The sequence below is a fragment of the Pan paniscus genome, chromosome 7 (assembly GCF_029289425.2).
Source record: "Pan paniscus chromosome 7, NHGRI_mPanPan1-v2.0_pri, whole genome shotgun sequence".
Lineage (NCBI taxonomy): Eukaryota > Metazoa > Chordata > Mammalia > Primates > Hominidae > Pan > Pan paniscus.
In genome coordinates, this window is record NC_073256.2 from 160,631,514 (window position 1) to 160,647,738 (window position 16,225).

General features: G+C 55.7%; 1 protein-coding gene and 1 long non-coding RNA gene across 9 annotated transcripts; one reads left to right on the forward strand and one right to left on the reverse strand.

The window, feature by feature from the left end:
* Positions 1 to 3,700: 3,700 nt before the first annotated feature.
* On the reverse strand, positions 3,701 to 6,442 carry LY6H (lymphocyte antigen 6 family member H). 5 transcript variants are annotated; one of them, XM_034966761.3, is made up of 5 exons: positions 6,333 to 6,442; positions 5,985 to 6,054; positions 5,368 to 5,495; positions 4,589 to 4,708; positions 3,701 to 4,271 (listed from the first exon to the last, which is right to left on the reverse strand). In XM_034966761.3, coding segments are annotated over exons 2-5 (486 nt in total). In that variant the 5' UTR covers positions 5,987 to 6,054; positions 6,333 to 6,442; the 3' UTR covers positions 3,701 to 4,035. The 5 variants fall into 5 exon arrangements, with proteins under 5 accessions (XP_034822652.1, XP_034822655.1, XP_034822653.1 ...); XM_034966764.3 differs by lacking the exon at positions 5,985 to 6,054 and having other exon boundaries at positions 6,333 to 6,384; XM_034966762.2 differs by lacking the exon at positions 6,333 to 6,442 and having other exon boundaries at positions 5,985 to 6,142.
* On the forward strand, positions 5,502 to 14,932 carry LOC117981540 (uncharacterized). 4 transcript variants are annotated; one of them, XR_008626541.1, is made up of 3 exons: positions 5,502 to 5,773; positions 6,584 to 6,682; positions 14,818 to 14,932. It is a non-coding gene; the product is annotated as an uncharacterized LOC117981540 (long non-coding RNA). The 4 variants fall into 4 exon arrangements; XR_010113043.1 differs by lacking the exon at positions 14,818 to 14,932 and adding an exon at positions 7,106 to 12,085; XR_010113042.1 differs by lacking the exon at positions 14,818 to 14,932 and adding an exon at positions 7,153 to 12,085.
* The last annotated feature ends 1,293 nt before the right edge of the window (positions 14,933 to 16,225 follow it).

A 16,225-nucleotide genomic window follows, 5' to 3' on the forward strand; every position in this document is an offset into this window, starting at 1 on the left:
TGACAGGATTTGCAATTATGCCCCTAGGATCCGTGGCCAGATGCAGCCACACACCCAGCCCTGAGGCTCTGCCCCACTGTCACGCCTGGGTACGTGCGGAGCCGCTGCCCACACGCAGGTTGTAGGCTGGAACAGCTCTGGAGCAGCCTACTAGAAACTCTTGGAAAGACCCCTCGGTTGTCATCTTTAGCAAGGCTTCTGAATAAAACTAACTTCCATCCTTTAAAGCCTGAGTTTTCTTGACCTGGCGGTGTCTTGAGATGTTCTGAGAGGTTCCTCCTCAGACTCCTCCCTCTGTCTCACTGTCTGCCTCTGAGGGGCCCACAGTCAGGTGGGTCAGGCTTCTGGAAGCACCAGGACAGGGTTCCAGGGGACCTCGGTGTTCTGCCCTATCAGCCCCTCCTCTCAGGCAGCAAGCAGGCCTAGTCCACCTGCTTCAACAGAGTGGGAGACTTACAAAAAGAAATCACGAAAAAATAAAAAGCATCCACTCATCGCACCAACAATGGCCAGAAAAATGTGAAGGTAAGAAGGGAAATCCAATTTGCAACACCAAAAAACCATAAATTACCCAGTAATAAGTACATCAAGGAAGGAGCACAGCCCATCACTCAGTCCGACTCAGTGGGACATCGCTCAGGAGGCCGAGTGAAGAGGCCAGACACCAAGCTGCTGAGCGGGAGACTTGAAGCAGCCAAGACCGCAGCTCCCCCAACCTCACACGCAAGAGAGAGACAGTCCCGCCGAAATGCTAACAGCGTTAGCATTTTCTGCAACTGGAAAAATGGATCCCAAAACCCATCTGTAAGAATAAATTGTGAGAAGTAGCAGTATGTGTTTAAAAAGAATAACGTGGGGCCCTTGCCTTAACGACTGTAAAACACGCCGCCCGGCTGCCATCGTTGAAACAGCATCACATGTAAATGACCCGTGACGAACCGACCAGTGCAATCCCAGTGAGCAGGGGCTCAGAAACAGCCTGCCACACGTGGGAAGGCATTGTACTATAAAGGCGGCATCTCAGATCAACAGGCGAAAGGCAGGTTGTTTAATAAATGACATTGAGGAAAAGTGGTCATTTGGAAGATCCTCCTACCTCCTGCCACATTGTAAATAAACTCCAGATGGACTGGCTATCTGAATACAGTAACCAAATCTGTAAAAATATTAGGAGAAAATAAGGAACTCTTTTCCTAAGATAAAGGTAGAGGAAATTCTCCCAAGACATGAAGCCCCCACACCATAAAAGAACAATTAGTCGGATTTGACTGCATCCAACGTTAGAACATCCATAAATGCACGCTGAAAACAACACAAACAAGACACAGGCAACAGACGGCAAGGAAATATCCACACAACGTATAACACAGGGAAGATTCGTGTCCCCAAAATATACAAAAGGGCAGTGCAAGTCAGTAGGACAAAGACAAGCAGCACGACAGGGGCATGGGCAAAGGGTGTGACCAGGCGAGAGAGGAGAAGCACACGTGGCTGACACAGAAGACATGGAGATTCTCTTTGTCCACGAGGCGGGCAAAATGTTCCTGAAGGTGAAGAATATTCATTGCTAGCAAGTGTGTCCGGAATCTTCAGAAGCAGCAACTTCATCAGATTTCTGATCATTTATTGGCATCCATCCTTCACCCATCACCACTTGAGCCCATGGAGGTATGAGGACAAGGAGGGTCACTTCAGTGTTGCTGACAATAGACATTTGAGAACAAACCTCTACACCCACTGATAAGGGACAGTTACAAATGCACGGCTCTCTCATCCAGGGGAACCCTAAGCAGACGTTAAAGCCGGTCGACCTGGACACGGGGCCCTGGGATGACATCACCGGTGAACTGCTCAGTAGAAAGGGTGGCATAGCAGATCAATTTCTCAGCACCGTCCATGTGCCCCGCTGGACCAAGGGCTGCACGCGGACGGTGAAGTTCAGCCCTTCAAAGACAACCTGTCAGGTGGGGACCACACTTAAACTCCTTCAGAGATGGGGAAACCGACTCAGCCAGTGCCGGCGGCAGCTTGGGAGCTGGCCGGCTTCCTGCCTGTCTGGCCCTGGCAGCCCCTCAGGGTGGGAGGTGAAGGGGAGGTGAGGACGTGCCCTTCTGATTGTATATGATTCTTCAAGAAGGTGGGAGAATTTCACTCCTTTTTGTGTCTTTAAATACCTCTTTCAGATAATAAATTCAGCATACAAAGATTTATATGAAAATTGGCTCAAGCCTCACCCCGGTGGGACGGCCTGTCCACGGCCTCCCTAGCTGGCCAAGGCTTCCCTCAGGGGTTCCATCGCTCCAGGGCTTCCTGCCTCCTGGGAATTCTCAGCTTCTCTGCAGTACCCCAGCCCCCAAAACAGAAGCAAGGCACAAGCAAGAGCAGCACACTTTACTGAAGGGTGGGGTGGGGGCGGGGGGTGCATCACAGAGCAGGTGGCCTTCTATGGAAAAGCCCCTTGGCTGTGTCCAGCAGGGAATGGGCACCAATGCCCAGGACCGCAGGCCTCTTCTCTCTTCCTGGCTCACCAGCCCTGGACCCAATTCCTCGCCATCCCTCATGCAAGGCCAGCCTTTACAGGAACCACTGCTTTCCCTAAGGAGCCCAGGACCCAGCAGTGGCCATGAGATTGGGTCAGCCACAGGTGGCATGAAGCAGCAGTGGCCAGAGACCAGGCCTCGGAGAAACCCTGGGGTGCCTGCCAAGTGGTGTGGTGAGCCTGGGCCGTGAGACGAGCCGCTGGTGGAGCATCTAGCGTGGTGGCCGGTGGGTGTGGGAGGCTGGGCTGGATGCGGGGGTGCAGGGCTGAAACTGGAGCGGGAAGGATCAAGACATCACTCCAACATTCCCCAGGCCAAGTCTTCCCTGCCCCCTCACCCCACGGCACCCAGTCCCTCCGGGCCAGCCCACAGAGAGGTGTGGGCTTCCTCAACCCCTGGCCACAGGGAGTGGCCTCAGGAGCCCAACTCAGGGCCAGGAGTGGCCAGAGTGGATGTCCAGCGAAGAGGCAGGGTGAGGGAACAGGAGGACTCCACTCGGCCTGAAGCAGCCCCCAGGGGCAGAGACAGCCGGGGTGGGGGCGAGAGGAGGGCAGCACGCGTGGTCTCATCTGTGAGTCTGTGAGGGCACCGTGTGCACTGCACGCTGAGCGTACAAGGGTGGGTGTGCACAGACATGGGCATGCACGTGTGGGTGTGGGCACGTGCACTGGGACACGCCAGTTTGTGCCAGTTATGTGCATGCCCCAGCACGTGTGCGCGGGGCACCTGGGGTGTGCGTGTGTGAAGGAGTGAGCAGGGCGGGCACGGGTGTGTGTGCACATGCTGGCTGCGTGGGCACCGTTTGTATGCTTGTCTGGGCATGAGTGTGTGTGCACATGCTGGCTGCGTGGGCACTACTGTTTGTGGGCGTGTCTGGTGTCTGTGGTGTGCTCACAGGATTCCGGTACCTCCCCCCAAGCCCACCCTGTGATCTTGCTCATCTCAGCTCTCACCCCAACACCCCAAGTGCTCCTAAACCTCACCAGGACCAAGCAGCCCCAGCACAAGCACCCAACACCCCAATGCCCTGAGCCCAAGAGCCCAAGAGCCTGGCTGAGCGCCCGCCCTGCCCCCAGCCCCTCCGCTCCCTCAGCACCTCATTCCCAGCTCTCTGCCAGGAACCCTTTCCCGCCCCCGACACCCAGGCTCAGACCCGGGTCTCAGGACTCAAAAGTGACTTTATTTCTCCGCAGAAGACGCCCTTCCAGCTGGGCTGTTGCTTCACTTCCCCTCCGGGACCTGGGGGTCCCCCCCCCACCCTCATCCCCAGGCCTCCTGCCCAGATGGCCTGGTTTCCTGGAGATGTCCACCTGCCCGGGACTCAGAGCTGGCGGAGAGACAGGGAGGCTTCACGTCGGGGGAGGAGTGAGAGCCACAGGCCACAGCCACGGAGCTGGGCCAAGGCTGCCCCCAGCCCCAGCCACGCCAGGCTGGGGAGAGGGCAGCCACAGGCTCAGGGGAGCAAGCTCAGAAGCCCCGTGGGAAGGAGGAGACATCAGGGCCCAGCCCAGAGGAGGGCAGGCCCCAGGCTGAGCAGGAGCCCCCCGGCCAGGGCCCAGGGGCTGTGCCCTGCCCCTGCCGCCCCATTGCACAAATCCTTCTCGCAGCAGTCCACGTCGACCTTTAAGATCCCAGAGTTAATAAACCCCATCAGATAGTCTGAGAAAAAGTGTCGCTTAACGAAGTCGCAGGAGGAGGCACACATCTTGTTCACCGAGTGATCCTTCCTGCCTGGGAAGAGAAAGCGTGGCCTGGGACGGGGGCTCCTCCTGGGCCCTCTCTGCCTCATCCCGAGGACCCAGCCCAGGCCCCTCCGGGTCAGCTCGGGGCCCCAGTAGGCAGGGCCGAGTCCCTCCACCCTCCCACACTGGCCTCAACTAGATGAAGAGGGCCACCAAGGAGCCAGGGAGGGACAGCAGGGCAGTATCCTGCCTGCCGCCCCACGCTGTCACTCTCGTCCCAGGCCAGAGGGGCTCCGAGGACACCTCTGACCTCTCTCAAGAGCCTGGCTTTCAGCACATTCCCCACCACCCTAAGTCCCAACTTACTGCTGCTGGGATCGGTGATTCGGACACTGGCACACACCGTGTCGGACGGCTGGCACTGCTTTGGGGTGCAATGGCTGGAGTTGGTGGTCAGGGTGCAGTCCTGGCACCACAGGCCATGAGCTGGGCAGGGCATGGGGAGGAGGGTGACCAGAGGCACTGGGGTCCAAACCAGGCAGCCCCCTGCGCCCCCCACCCATCCCCCTGCTGCAGGCACTCCTGGGAGAGCCCTACCCCACCGGAGTGAGCAGGCCCCCATGACCCCTGGAGGGGGAGCAGAGGCCCTGGGACAACTGTGCCCCATCCTGGCAGTTTGAGGGGAGCCCCTATGGCCCCTCCCTGGCCCCCATGCACGTGCGTGCACACACACACACAAACACACACACGGGCTATACAGACCCCACACCGACAGTGCCCCCCTCACACTCCCGCCCCGCCTCACATATCCCCCCCAGAGGTCCGTGGGTTCCAAGCTGTGAAGGACCAAACTGGATTTGAAAGGAGGCCCAGGAGGCTCTCAGAGGTGACGGATGACCAAGGGCTTCCGTGCGGGGCCAGCCGCCCACCAGTTCCAGGCCCTGGAGGAAGAGCGCTGGAGAGAGCCCAGTGCCGGGGCAGAGGGGCCGAGGGCCAGGCTGGGGTCGCAGGGGTCCCGGAGGGGGCGTGGGCTCTATGCGAAGTGCGGTGGGAACCGTCAGAGGGTGGCAGCCCCACACCCGGCTCTCCCGCGGCGCCTCGGGCTCTCCCAGGCACCTGACCCAGCCCGCGGGCCCCCTACTCACCGGGCGCCGAGCACAGCAGGACGGCCAGCAGCGCCAGGCCGAGGCCCTTCATGGCTGCAGGCAGCATGCTCCGGGTGGGCCTGGGGGCGGCACGGGGGCTTGGGGCGCGGGTCCTCTGGGGCGCAAGCCTGAAGGGGAGAAGCATCGGTCAGGAGACCCCAAAGACCCTCTCCTTTCCCAGCCTCAGGATGCAACCTTCTCCCCGGAATCCAAGGCCGGGGTCCGCCCGGAGCTCGCAGAGCCCCACCCCCAGCCCCTTCTCCAGAGCGTCCGCCGTCACAGCATCCCCGCCGGGAGACGTCTGGCCTCTGGGGCGAGGTGACAGCTCGAGACGCCCCCGCCCCGCGCCGGCACCTGTGTGGGGGAGCGGATGGGGGGGCGTCCTCTTCTCCCCGGGGAGCTGCAGGTGCGTCCGGACAGGAATGAGCGGCAGGGGCGGGAGCGGGTGGGACCTGCCACTGGGGGGAGGGGCGCGTGCCAGGTCCCCACCCCCACCCCTGGGCTGGGGGGCCGGGAACCCCGGGCCGAGTCCCCTCCCTTGGCCTTCCGCGCGCGCCTCGGCGCTCACCGCGGATGGGGCGTGGAGCGTGGGCCTCGGGGTCGGGGGGCTCACTCACATCCCGGGGGTGTCCGCACTCCGGGCTCGGGCGGCGTGCGCGGCGCGGGGAGCTGTGCCCTTCGGTCTCCCTGCGGACCGGAATCCGGGCGCAGCCTCGTCTTTCGGGGAACGCAGCCGCAGACGCGGACCCCGCGCGAGGGGCGGGGCGGAGCCGGGGCGGGGGCCGCGCGGGGGGCGGGGGCGGCTGGGAGACGCGCGGGGCGGGGGGCGCCCGGGGCTCGCGGCCCCCACGCAGGTAGCTGGCCCGGGCCCTCCGCGCCCCCTTGCTAGCGCGCGCGCTCCCTCGGGTTCCCGCTCCCTCCCTCGCGGCGCCCCCTGCTCCTCCCCAGCTTCCGCGGCCCCCTACCCAGGCGTGGGCAGGATCCCTTCCCCCTCTGCTTGGCTGAGATCCCCTTGGAATTTCTCGGAAGAACGTTTACTGCGAAAGCAAGCAAAATGCACAAAGACGCAGAGAGGGGGAGGTACCCGGCGTGGCGCCACGCGCAGGTCCGGGTTCGCAGACCCCTGGGGTCAGACTCCCGCCCTGGGGCCCCGCCCTCCCCCTCCTCCCCGCCCCTCCCCAACCTCATACCCGTTTCCCCGTTTCCCCGTTTCCAGTGGCTCCAGGCCGTTCTCCTCCCCTGAGCATCCATGAAGACCCCCACCAGAAGCCGCAGCCCCAGGGGCTTCTGTCGCCAAATACTCCCACACTCGGAGGTAAAGGTACAAATCCTGGCCAGAGCATACGAGCCTTGGACCCGTTTCTCGGCTTCCTTGGCCTTCCCGCCCTGCCCTCCAGCTCCCTAAAAGCTGTGCCTTTGCACGTGTCCCTGTGCCTGAAATCCGCCTCCCCGGGGCACTGGGGAAGCCCCGATCTGCCATCGTGCCTTTGGTCCTGCTCCCTTTCATTTGACCTGAAAATATTTACTGCATGCTCCCTGCTGCCCTAGCCCTGCCCTGAGCCCTGGGAAAGGGCATGAGGAGAGAGACCTGGTTTCTGCCCTCCTGACTCTCACCTTGGACAAATGGTGATGCCTACTGCAGCATATCTTTGCAGGATGTGACAGAGCTAACATTTATTGAGCATGTACTATGGATTCCACCTGTTGTAGACACTTCATATTTATTATCTCGTTATAGTCTCACCACAGCCCTGCTGTGCAGATAGTATCATTTCCATCTCACAGATGAGGAGACTCACACGGAAAGGCGGTGCTCCCTGCTCAGGGTCACACGGTGACGCAGGTGACAGGTGACCCAGCTGAAGTGGGAACCCAAGCAGCTTGGGCTACAGGGACTGCACACCTCCGCTCCATTGTGGCTCCAGAGGGGTGGAGGCAAGGACGAGATGGACAAGAGACCACCACAGGAGCGTGCTTTGCCTCCGGGTCAGGGAAAACTTCTCCCAGGACCTGATATTTTAGCCGAGAACTGAATGAGGAGTTGAGATTCATGAGGTGCAGAGGGCAAGAGCTAGATCAAGGTTCAAACACAGTTCTTTTCAAAACATACAGAGCTCGCGTGAAAGTAAAAGAAATCTGAGTCCATAAAGAAAGAAGTAAATAGAATAATGGACTCCCAAAGTCTGCCCACTGAGCAGGAGGCAGATGTGAAACTCACAGTGGTCCTGGGCAGACCTGGACCCCCACGGGGTCTGAGGTCCCAGAAGCAGAGCCTGAGGCAGGGATTCCAGAGCAAGCCCTTTGGTTGGAGGTGGGGGTAGCAGCCCTGGGGAGTGGGGAAGTGGTCCAGGGTGGGGAAGGAGGCTGGCAAGCATGTGGTACTCAGCAACCCCCCGCAGTGGGGAACTGGAGCCTGACCCCAGAGAGGTACTCTGGGAAGTGGTGTAAACTGTGAGCCTCAGGTGAGCTCACCCAAGGGATGAGGGAACAGGTATTTCACAGCGACGCCCAAGAGTCATTGATTGAGGGCTGCCCCGAGGGATGCTTTCTCCTGCACCCTCCACTTGGCACCCACACAGAGCCCTCCGGGGAGCCAGGGTGGTCCCAGGTCAGTAGCATCCCTGCTTGCAAAAGCAAAACCAACGATGAATACTCTGGAGAAAGCAAGCCCCAACTTAGGGACTGGGGTTCCCACAGATTTAACTGAATCAAATATGAGTTCAAAATGAAAAATCAGCACATGTCTAAAGAAAGCAAGCCTCCAAGTGAGACTCAGCTGACAGTGACGAGCAACAGATTTAAATCACCACAAACTTTCTAAATGGAAAATATCAAATATAGGATATAAAATTAACCTATTTGTTATGCTTAAGATATATTAAAATAAGGAACAAAGCACTAGGAAACCAATCACCATGCTCGTCAGAAAAAAATAGAACCTCTAGAAATGAAAAACTTCTCATTGAAATGAAAAGGTCAGCAGAAACCTTGAAAGAATTACGGTAACTAAAAGAAGCCAGTCACAAGAAAACACATTGTGTGGTTTTCTTTTTATGAAATGTCCGGAATAAACAATCCAAGAGAGACAGAAGGTAGCTTAGTGGTTGCCTTGTGCTAGAAGGGTGGGATAGAGGAATTAGTTCTCCTTAGGGACTGGTAATAGGCACTACTAATAAATAAAGTGATAAAAGCACTCATTTAGGAGTGATGAAAATGTTCTAAAAATAGTGATTATGGTCACACAACTCTATGAATATACTACAGACCCCTGGCTTGTATATTTAAAAGGGTAAATGTTATGGTATGTGAATGATATCTCAATAAAGGTGTTTAAAAAAATAGCAAACAGATTACACAGCAAATTAAACACAATTGAAGAGGGAATTCATAAACTAGAAGATAAATCTTTAAAAAATTACCAAGAATGTAGCACAAAGGATAAGGAAATAGAAAATAGGAAAAATAAGTTAACAAACATAAAAGATGGTGTTTTTCTGATGCCCACTTAAGTTTGGGCAAGAAAAGAAGAAAAGAAAAAACTAAAATAAAATAAAACAAAAAGATGGTGTGCGGAGAGCTTATGGAAGTCTGGTTGAAATCTCAAAGGAAAGAGAGTCAATCATTGAAGAAGTTATGCCTGAGAATATTTCAGAACTGATAAAAAATAAGTATGCACAGAGAGGCACAACATGGACTAAATAGAATAAAGAAAAATAAAGTTTAGATGACAGAGTGAAATTGCAGAAGACCTTTAAGCCAGCCAAAAAGAAAAGGAAGATCAGCTCCCAGGAAACAGCAATAAGATTGCCAGCAGAATTCCAGGAGCCCCAGTGACAGCCAAAGAAGAGGAAAATCGGATCTGTAAAGGGCTCAGAGGGAAATAACTGTCACTAAGAACTTGATATATTTTCCAAAAATAAGTGTAAAATAGAATTTTCAGAAAATTAAAAGTTTAGAAAACAACTCAATAGCAAGAAAACAAATAGGCCAATTAAAAAATGAGCCAGAAGCAGAATAAACCTTTCTCAAAAGAGGACATACAATGCCATCAGGTGTATGGAAAAATGTTCAGCATTATAATCATCAGGGAAATGCAAATTAAAATCACAAGGAGAGATCACCTCCTGCCTATTAGAATGCCTGTCATCAAAAAGACAGAGATAACAATTTTTGGTGAGGATGTGGAGAAGAGAACCCTTGTGCACTCTTGGTGGGAGTGTAAATTAGTGCAGCCATTAGGAAAAGCAGTATGGAAGTTCCTGAAACAATTGAACATGGAGCTACCTTGCCACCCAGCACTTCCAGTTCTGGGTATATAGCCAGATAAATAGAAATCAGTATCTTGAAGAGAGGCCTGCATGCCCATATCCGTTGCAGCATTATTCCTAACAGCCAAGACATGGAATCCACTTGTGTCCATCAGCAGATGAATGGAAAAAAGAAAAAGTGACAGAGAGAAAGAAAGATAGATTAGATAGATATAAGCCAGGCTCGGTGGCTCACACCTGTAATCCCAGCACTTTGTGGGGCTGAGGCAGGGGGATCACCTGAGGTCAGGAGTTCAAGACCAGCCTGGCCAACATGGTGAAACCCTGTCTCTACAAAAATTACAAAAATTAGCCAGGTGTGGTGGCACGTGCACCTGTAATCCCAGCTACTAGGGAGGCTAAGGTAGAAGAATCGCTTGAACCCGGGAGGCAGAGGTTGCAGTGAGCCAAGATCACGCCACTGCACTTCAGCCTGGGCGACAGAGTGAGACTGTCTCAAAAATAAATAAATAAATAAATAATTTAAAAATAAAAATATTAGATAGATGTAGATCTATAAAGTGTTAAAATAAAGATTATGAAACTGATGGGATGCACTCTTTGTGGCAATAATATTCCAAATTATAAATAAGACCTAAGGCTGTGGCAGGCAAGGATTAAGTCACACACCCCTAAACTTAAAGAATAAACTATGTTCTAACCATAAGGATTTTTCTTTTTCTCTAGCAGCTAAACAAACACTGGCCACAAAAAAAAATGATATGTGTGCGAGGTGATGAATATGTTAATGAGCTTAATTTAATCATTATATAATGTATACATATATCAAAACATCACGTTGTACCCCATAAATATGTATAATTATTATGTGTCAAACTTTTTTTAACTTTAGATAATTTTTTTCAGATGAATAAAAATCAGAGACATTTAGAGAGCTTACCACTAACAGCCCTTCCCTAAAGACTGCACTTCAAGAAGAAAATTTGTCACAGAGAGAAGGTTAGGGCCAGGTATGGTGGCTCACACCTGCAATCCCAGCACTTTGGGAGGCCTAGGTGAAAGGATCACTTGAGGCCAGGAGTTTGAGACCAGCCTGGGAAACATAGGGAGACTCCATCTCTACTAAAAATTTTAAAATTAGCTGGGTGTGGTGGTGCACACCTGTAGTCTCAGCTACTCAGGAGGCTGAGGTGGGAAGACTGCTTGAGCCTAGGAGGTTGAGGATGCAGTGAGCTGTGATCACACCACTGCACTCCAGCCTGAGAAACAGAGCAAGACCCTGTCTCAAAAAAAAAGTACCTGGCCAGGCGCGGTGGCTCACACCTGTAATCCCAGCACTTTGAGAGGCCAAGGCGGGGGGGATCACTTGAGGTCAGGAGTTTGAGACCAGCCTGGCCAATGTGGCAAAACCCCATCTCTACTAAAAATACAAAAATTAGCGGGGCATGCACGGTGGCTCACGCCTGTAATCCCAGCACTTTGGGAGGCTAAGGTGAGCGGATCACGAGGTCAGGAGATCGAGACCATCCTGGCTAACACAGTGAAACCCTGTCTCTACTAAAAATACGAAAAAAAATAGCCAGGCATTGTTGTGGGCCCTTGTAGTCCCAGCTACTTGGGAGGCTGAGGTAGGAGAATGGCATGAACCCGGGAGGCAGAGCTTGCAGTGAGCCGAGATCGCGCCACTGCACTCCAGCCTCTGTCTCAAAAAAAAAAAAAAAAATTAGGCAGGCATGGTGATGTGCACCTGTAATCCCAGCTACTCAGGAGGCTGAGGCAGGAGAATTGCTTGAACCCGGGAGGTGGAGGTTACAGTGAGCCGAGATTGCACCACAGCCCTCCAGCCTGGGTGACAGAGCGAGACTCCATCTCACAAAAAAAAAAAAAAAAAAAAATTACATGAGTGGACCTTTGAGAAGGCAGGCTGCCTTCCGCCATGGCGGGCTTCATCCATTCAGCAGAAGGCCTGGATAGAATGAAAGACTGGCCTCCCTGCGGCAGAGTCCTTGGACTCGAACGGCACGTCAGCTCTTCCTGGGTTTCCAGCCTGCTGGCCCTGCAGGTTTTAGACTTGCCAGCCTCCTTCATCCTGGAAGCCAGTTTTCAAAAACCTCTCTGCATGTGTGCATCCCATTGGTTCTGTTCTCTGATCAATGCAAGGAGGGCCCTACAGCAGAGGGCTTGCCAGCCACTCAGGGAGTTGCGGCTCTGGGCCCCTTTCCTTCCATCCTCCTGGTCCTGCCCTCCATATCAAAAGACGACTGGCCAGAGAGAAAAGCTTGGGAATGGCTTTGAGGTACACGATCAAAGACGTCTGCAGAAATGGGAAACGCAAAGGGTTGAAGAGAGGGATGGATGCTACTGATCGACATCTCAGAAGATCCTCTGACTGCCTTATGGAGAATGGACTGGAAGGTTCTAGAACAGAACAGGGAAGCTGGTGAGGAGGACGTGGCTGGGACCAGGGCAATGGCCGTGGAAATGGCCATGGAAGTGGGTGGGCTTGCAAGGCTTGGTGATGTCTCTATGCAGGACGCCTGCCTCCTGGGCCGGGAGCTGGGGATGCAGATGGGCCAAGGGTGTGGGGCTGGGAGGAATGGTCACTAGAGAGGTGTGTGAAGCACTTTCTTAAGTCAGAGATGCCTGGGAGGCCTCCAGCAAGAGAACTCAAGGACATCAGGGTTGCAGAAGAGAAGCCTTGGCTGGAGACAGACGTGGGCATTGCTAGCACAAGGAAGAGAGCAGACACGGTCATCTAGGAAGTGGAGAGGGGAAGGAAGGTCGTCTAGGGAGGAAGTGGGGAGGGGAAGGAAGGTCATCTAGGGAGGAAGTGGAGAGGGGAAGGAAGGTCGTCTAGGGAGGAAGTGGAGAGGGAAGGAAGGTCATCTAGGGAGGAAGTGGAGAGGGGAAGGAAGGTCGTCTAGGGAGGAAGTGGGGAGGGGAAGGAAGGTCATCTAGGGAGGAAGTGGAGAAGGAAGGAAGGTCGTCTAGGGAGGAAGTGGGGAGGGGAAGGAAGGTCATCTAGGGAGGAAGTGGAGAGGGAAGGAAGGTCGTCTAGGGAGGAAGTGGGGAGGGAAGGAAGGTCGTCTAGGGAGGAAGTGGGGAGGGGAAGGAAGGTCGTCTAGGGAGGAAGTGGAGAGGGGAAGGAAGGTCGTCTAGGGAGGAAGTGGAGAGGGGAAGGAAGGTCATCTAGAGAGGAAGTGGAGAAAGGAAGGAAGGTCGTCTAGAGAGGAAGTGGAGAAAGGAAGGAAGGTCATCTAAGGAAGAAGTGGAGAGGGAAAGAAAGAGGTCCCCAGGCCCACTCCTGGAGGCACTGGCCATGGGGTCCTGCCTTGAGTAGCAGATGGCAAGGGCTCTTCTTGCCAAGGGTGCAGCACAAGTCAGGCCCTGAGATCGGTGCCTGATCCCCACCACAGCTGTGAGCCTCCCCATGTGACACTGACCATGCAGGGCTGAGTCTCAGGGCTGCCCTCAGGCTAGGGTGCTCTCCGTTATCCACATAGGTTGGCTGGAATCCCAGCAAGGGTTCACACTCTGGGCCCTTCCCATCTCCACTCCTCTTGTTCCTGCCAAGCCACCTCCCTCCCCTTTAGCCAAGCCACTCCCAAGGGTCCCAGAGCCACCTCTTCCCAGGCAGGGCCCACAGGTATCCTCCAGCAAAATCCCACTGAGCCTCCTGCTTCCAAAGCACTCCCTCTTCCCTCCCCCAACCCCACCTCACCCTGCACCCCTCTAACTCCTTCTCAGCTTCTCCTCTCGGCCTAAATGTTCCCTCTGACCCCCAGATCGGGTGTGTGGAGGGCACAGGGGCTCTGGGGAGCACAGGAGCATGAGGGGACACCGGGGCTCTGGGAGGCCACAGGGGTGCATCCCCTCCATGTGGATCTTGTCCCACCAGAGACCGTCGGCTCCTTACAGGTAGGTATCTTGTGGACGTTGCTGTCACCGGCAGCCGGGGCAGGTCCCGACGCAGAGCCCCTGGCTGCACTGACGCCTCTCCCGGTTCCATTCCTGCCCATCATCCTCCTGCTCACCCTCCCTGGGTCCAGGGTCAAGGCCATAAAGGAAGAGGCCTGAAGAGGAAGTTTTACCAGGACCAGCCACAGTCTCACACCTGCTCCCACACCTGCCACTTCCTCCTGTATCTCCACCACCCCCTACCCCACACCTTCCTCCCTCTCAACCCTGGCTCATGCAGTTCCTCCCTCTGCAACATCCTCCCCTCCAGAGCCAGGACACAGGGAGCTCCTCCCAGCCTGTCCTTATGCACTGAACAGTCCCCAGCACGCCCTCCGGTGGCCTGGGCACACAGTGAGGGTCAGGTCTCAGGCCCCTGCATCCTCCCCGAACGTCCCATCCCTCTCAGAGCCTCACACACGGACAGTCAGCCTAACCGTGGACCTCTCCCTGCCACCTGACCATGAGCCAGCACGAGGCACCTGGCTCCGTCCCCTGGAAAGGGGCTGCAGGGATGGGTGAGGCAGTGAGAGACCTGGGCGGTCAGAGACGTGGTCGGACAAGGCCCCTCCTGGGGGACACTGAGCCAGGCCTGAGGACTCTGCAGGTTCTGGAGGGAGGAGAGAGCAGGGGATGGAGCTGAGTGAGGGCGGGCTAAGGGGGATGGAGGACGGGGGGCAGCTGAGGTCACAGCAGTGGCAGAGATGGCTCAGGCTGTGTGCTGGGAAAGGGGCAAGATTTTATACTAAAGGCCACAGGGGCCAGGGAAGTGTTTGAGGCGGGGGTGGTATTTGGGTCCAGCCGTGCTCTCCTGTGTTTGATGTGTCTGTTTCAAATTTCACACTGCCTTTGCCATGGGGCAGCGGACAAGCACAGGTGCCCTGGCACAAGGCTGGCCTCTGCGTCTCTTAGCTGGACCCAGAGTCCCTGTATAAGAGTGGGGGACTGTGGGTGGCACTCAGTAGGTGTCCCCGTACAAGAGTGGAGGGGCTGTGGGTGGCACTCAGTGGTGGTCCCTGCTGACCACAGCCAGTCTACTCCTAGAATAGGAATCTCTGCCAAGTTACCCTTCAGAGACTTGAAAGTTCCCTGCCAGGCCTCGAGCAAGGCAGGCCCTACCTTCCAGTGCCTAGGTCTGTGGGATGGTGGACAGGCTCCAGGGGCCCCCAGTGCTCCACGCCCCTGCGGCTCTCACCCTCAGGGACTCCCCTCCCCTTTCACACAGGCTGCTCCTGCCAACTTACTTCTGATGAAGCTGGCACAGCAGAATGACGGGATGTGGCTCCCGAGATCCGGTTACAAAGCCTGTGGCTCTGTCTTCGCTGTGCTGTCTGGCTCTCTGGCATCCTGGGGGGTGCTGGCTGCTGTGCTGGGAGGAAGCCCTGTGGACAAGCCCAGGTGACAGCGATGAGGGGCTGAGTCAACAGCTGTGCAAGTGAGCTGGGGAGCAGATCCCCTAAGCTGAGCCTTCAGATGAGCCTGCAGCCCCAACCCAAAGGCTCGGTACAACCCACGAGAGACGGCAAGCCAGAGCCACCACAGAGCCTGGATTCCCGCCCCACAGACACTGAGAGAATAAACTGTGTTGTTTTAAGTCCCTGTGTTTGGGGGCAATTTGCCACACAGTAAAAGACAGCACAGGTGGGTAGGGCCTGGCTTGTGCATAACCTGGGATGGGGCAAGGGGTGCCAGGACACCCAAAGAGTCATGTCTAAGCGGGAGCAGAGCCTACAAATGCCAGAGGCTGAGACCTGGCTCTGGGCTGCTCTTGGAGCAGAGACCCGGCTCTCCCCACACTGGGCTCGGTTGCCAGGGAGACGGAGATTCCTAACCCGGTTTCCAGGCTACTCTGCCGTCCTCCCCATGCACGTGGGTCGGTTTCACCCTATCAGGATTTTTGCAAACAAGAATAACAACCGTGGTCATGATTAGCAGAAGAAAGGTCTTTAATGACACAGAGCAAACCAATGTCAAGGTGTGGCCCTGGCCCTTTCAGTTTGCACAGCCCTGCAGGGAGCTGGGGACAGGGGCCACACCTTCCTCCTCCCAGTCTAACCCGGCCCAGATGCCTGTTTCCGGGGACGTAGGGCAGCGACAGGGCGATGGGGCTGCCTGGACACGCTGTCTGGTTATACTTCAACAGGCATCCTGCAACCGTGGCCCAAGCCTCCTTTCTATGCTCGAGGTCTGGCAGTGATTGGCGCACCAGCTGTTCACACCGCAGAACCACCTCCCAGAGGCGAGGCAGGGCCAGAACCAGGGGCAGTGTCAGAGGCCGCTGCTCTTGGGCCTTTGGCTTCAGGCATCTGGGAGCACTGAGGCCAACAGATGCAGAGGGGACACGCCGTGGTGGAGGCGTGGGGGCGGGCCCACCAGAGAGGTGCCGCACAGCTCCCTGTCTTGAGTTTTAGCCACCACGGTCAGCACCCTCCGAGCTGCTGGAGGTGGGACCTGGCGAGTCTCAGAGAAGATGCACCTGTCCCGAGGGCTTGCACCTGAGTTACAGAGAAGAAGGCATTTCCCAAAAGACAGGCCCTACCCTCCAAGAGGGTCTGCTAGGGTAGGACAGAGACACTCTCATGCACACAATAAGCATTTGCTGAGGAGCTGTGGTGCTCAGATAAGGAGAGAAG

Bases quoted from the DNA above. Each gene is read 5' to 3' on its own strand.
- LY6H (XM_034966761.3), bottom strand. The intron at 4,709-5,367 runs GTGAGTAGGGGG...TGCCCTGCCCAG, and splicing joins CCTGCTGTGCTCGGCGCCCG to CTCATGGCCTGTGGTGCCAG. The intron at 4,272-4,588 runs GTAAGTTGGGAC...TTCTCTTCCCAG, and splicing joins AATCACCGATCCCAGCAGCA to GCAGGAAGGATCACTCGGTG.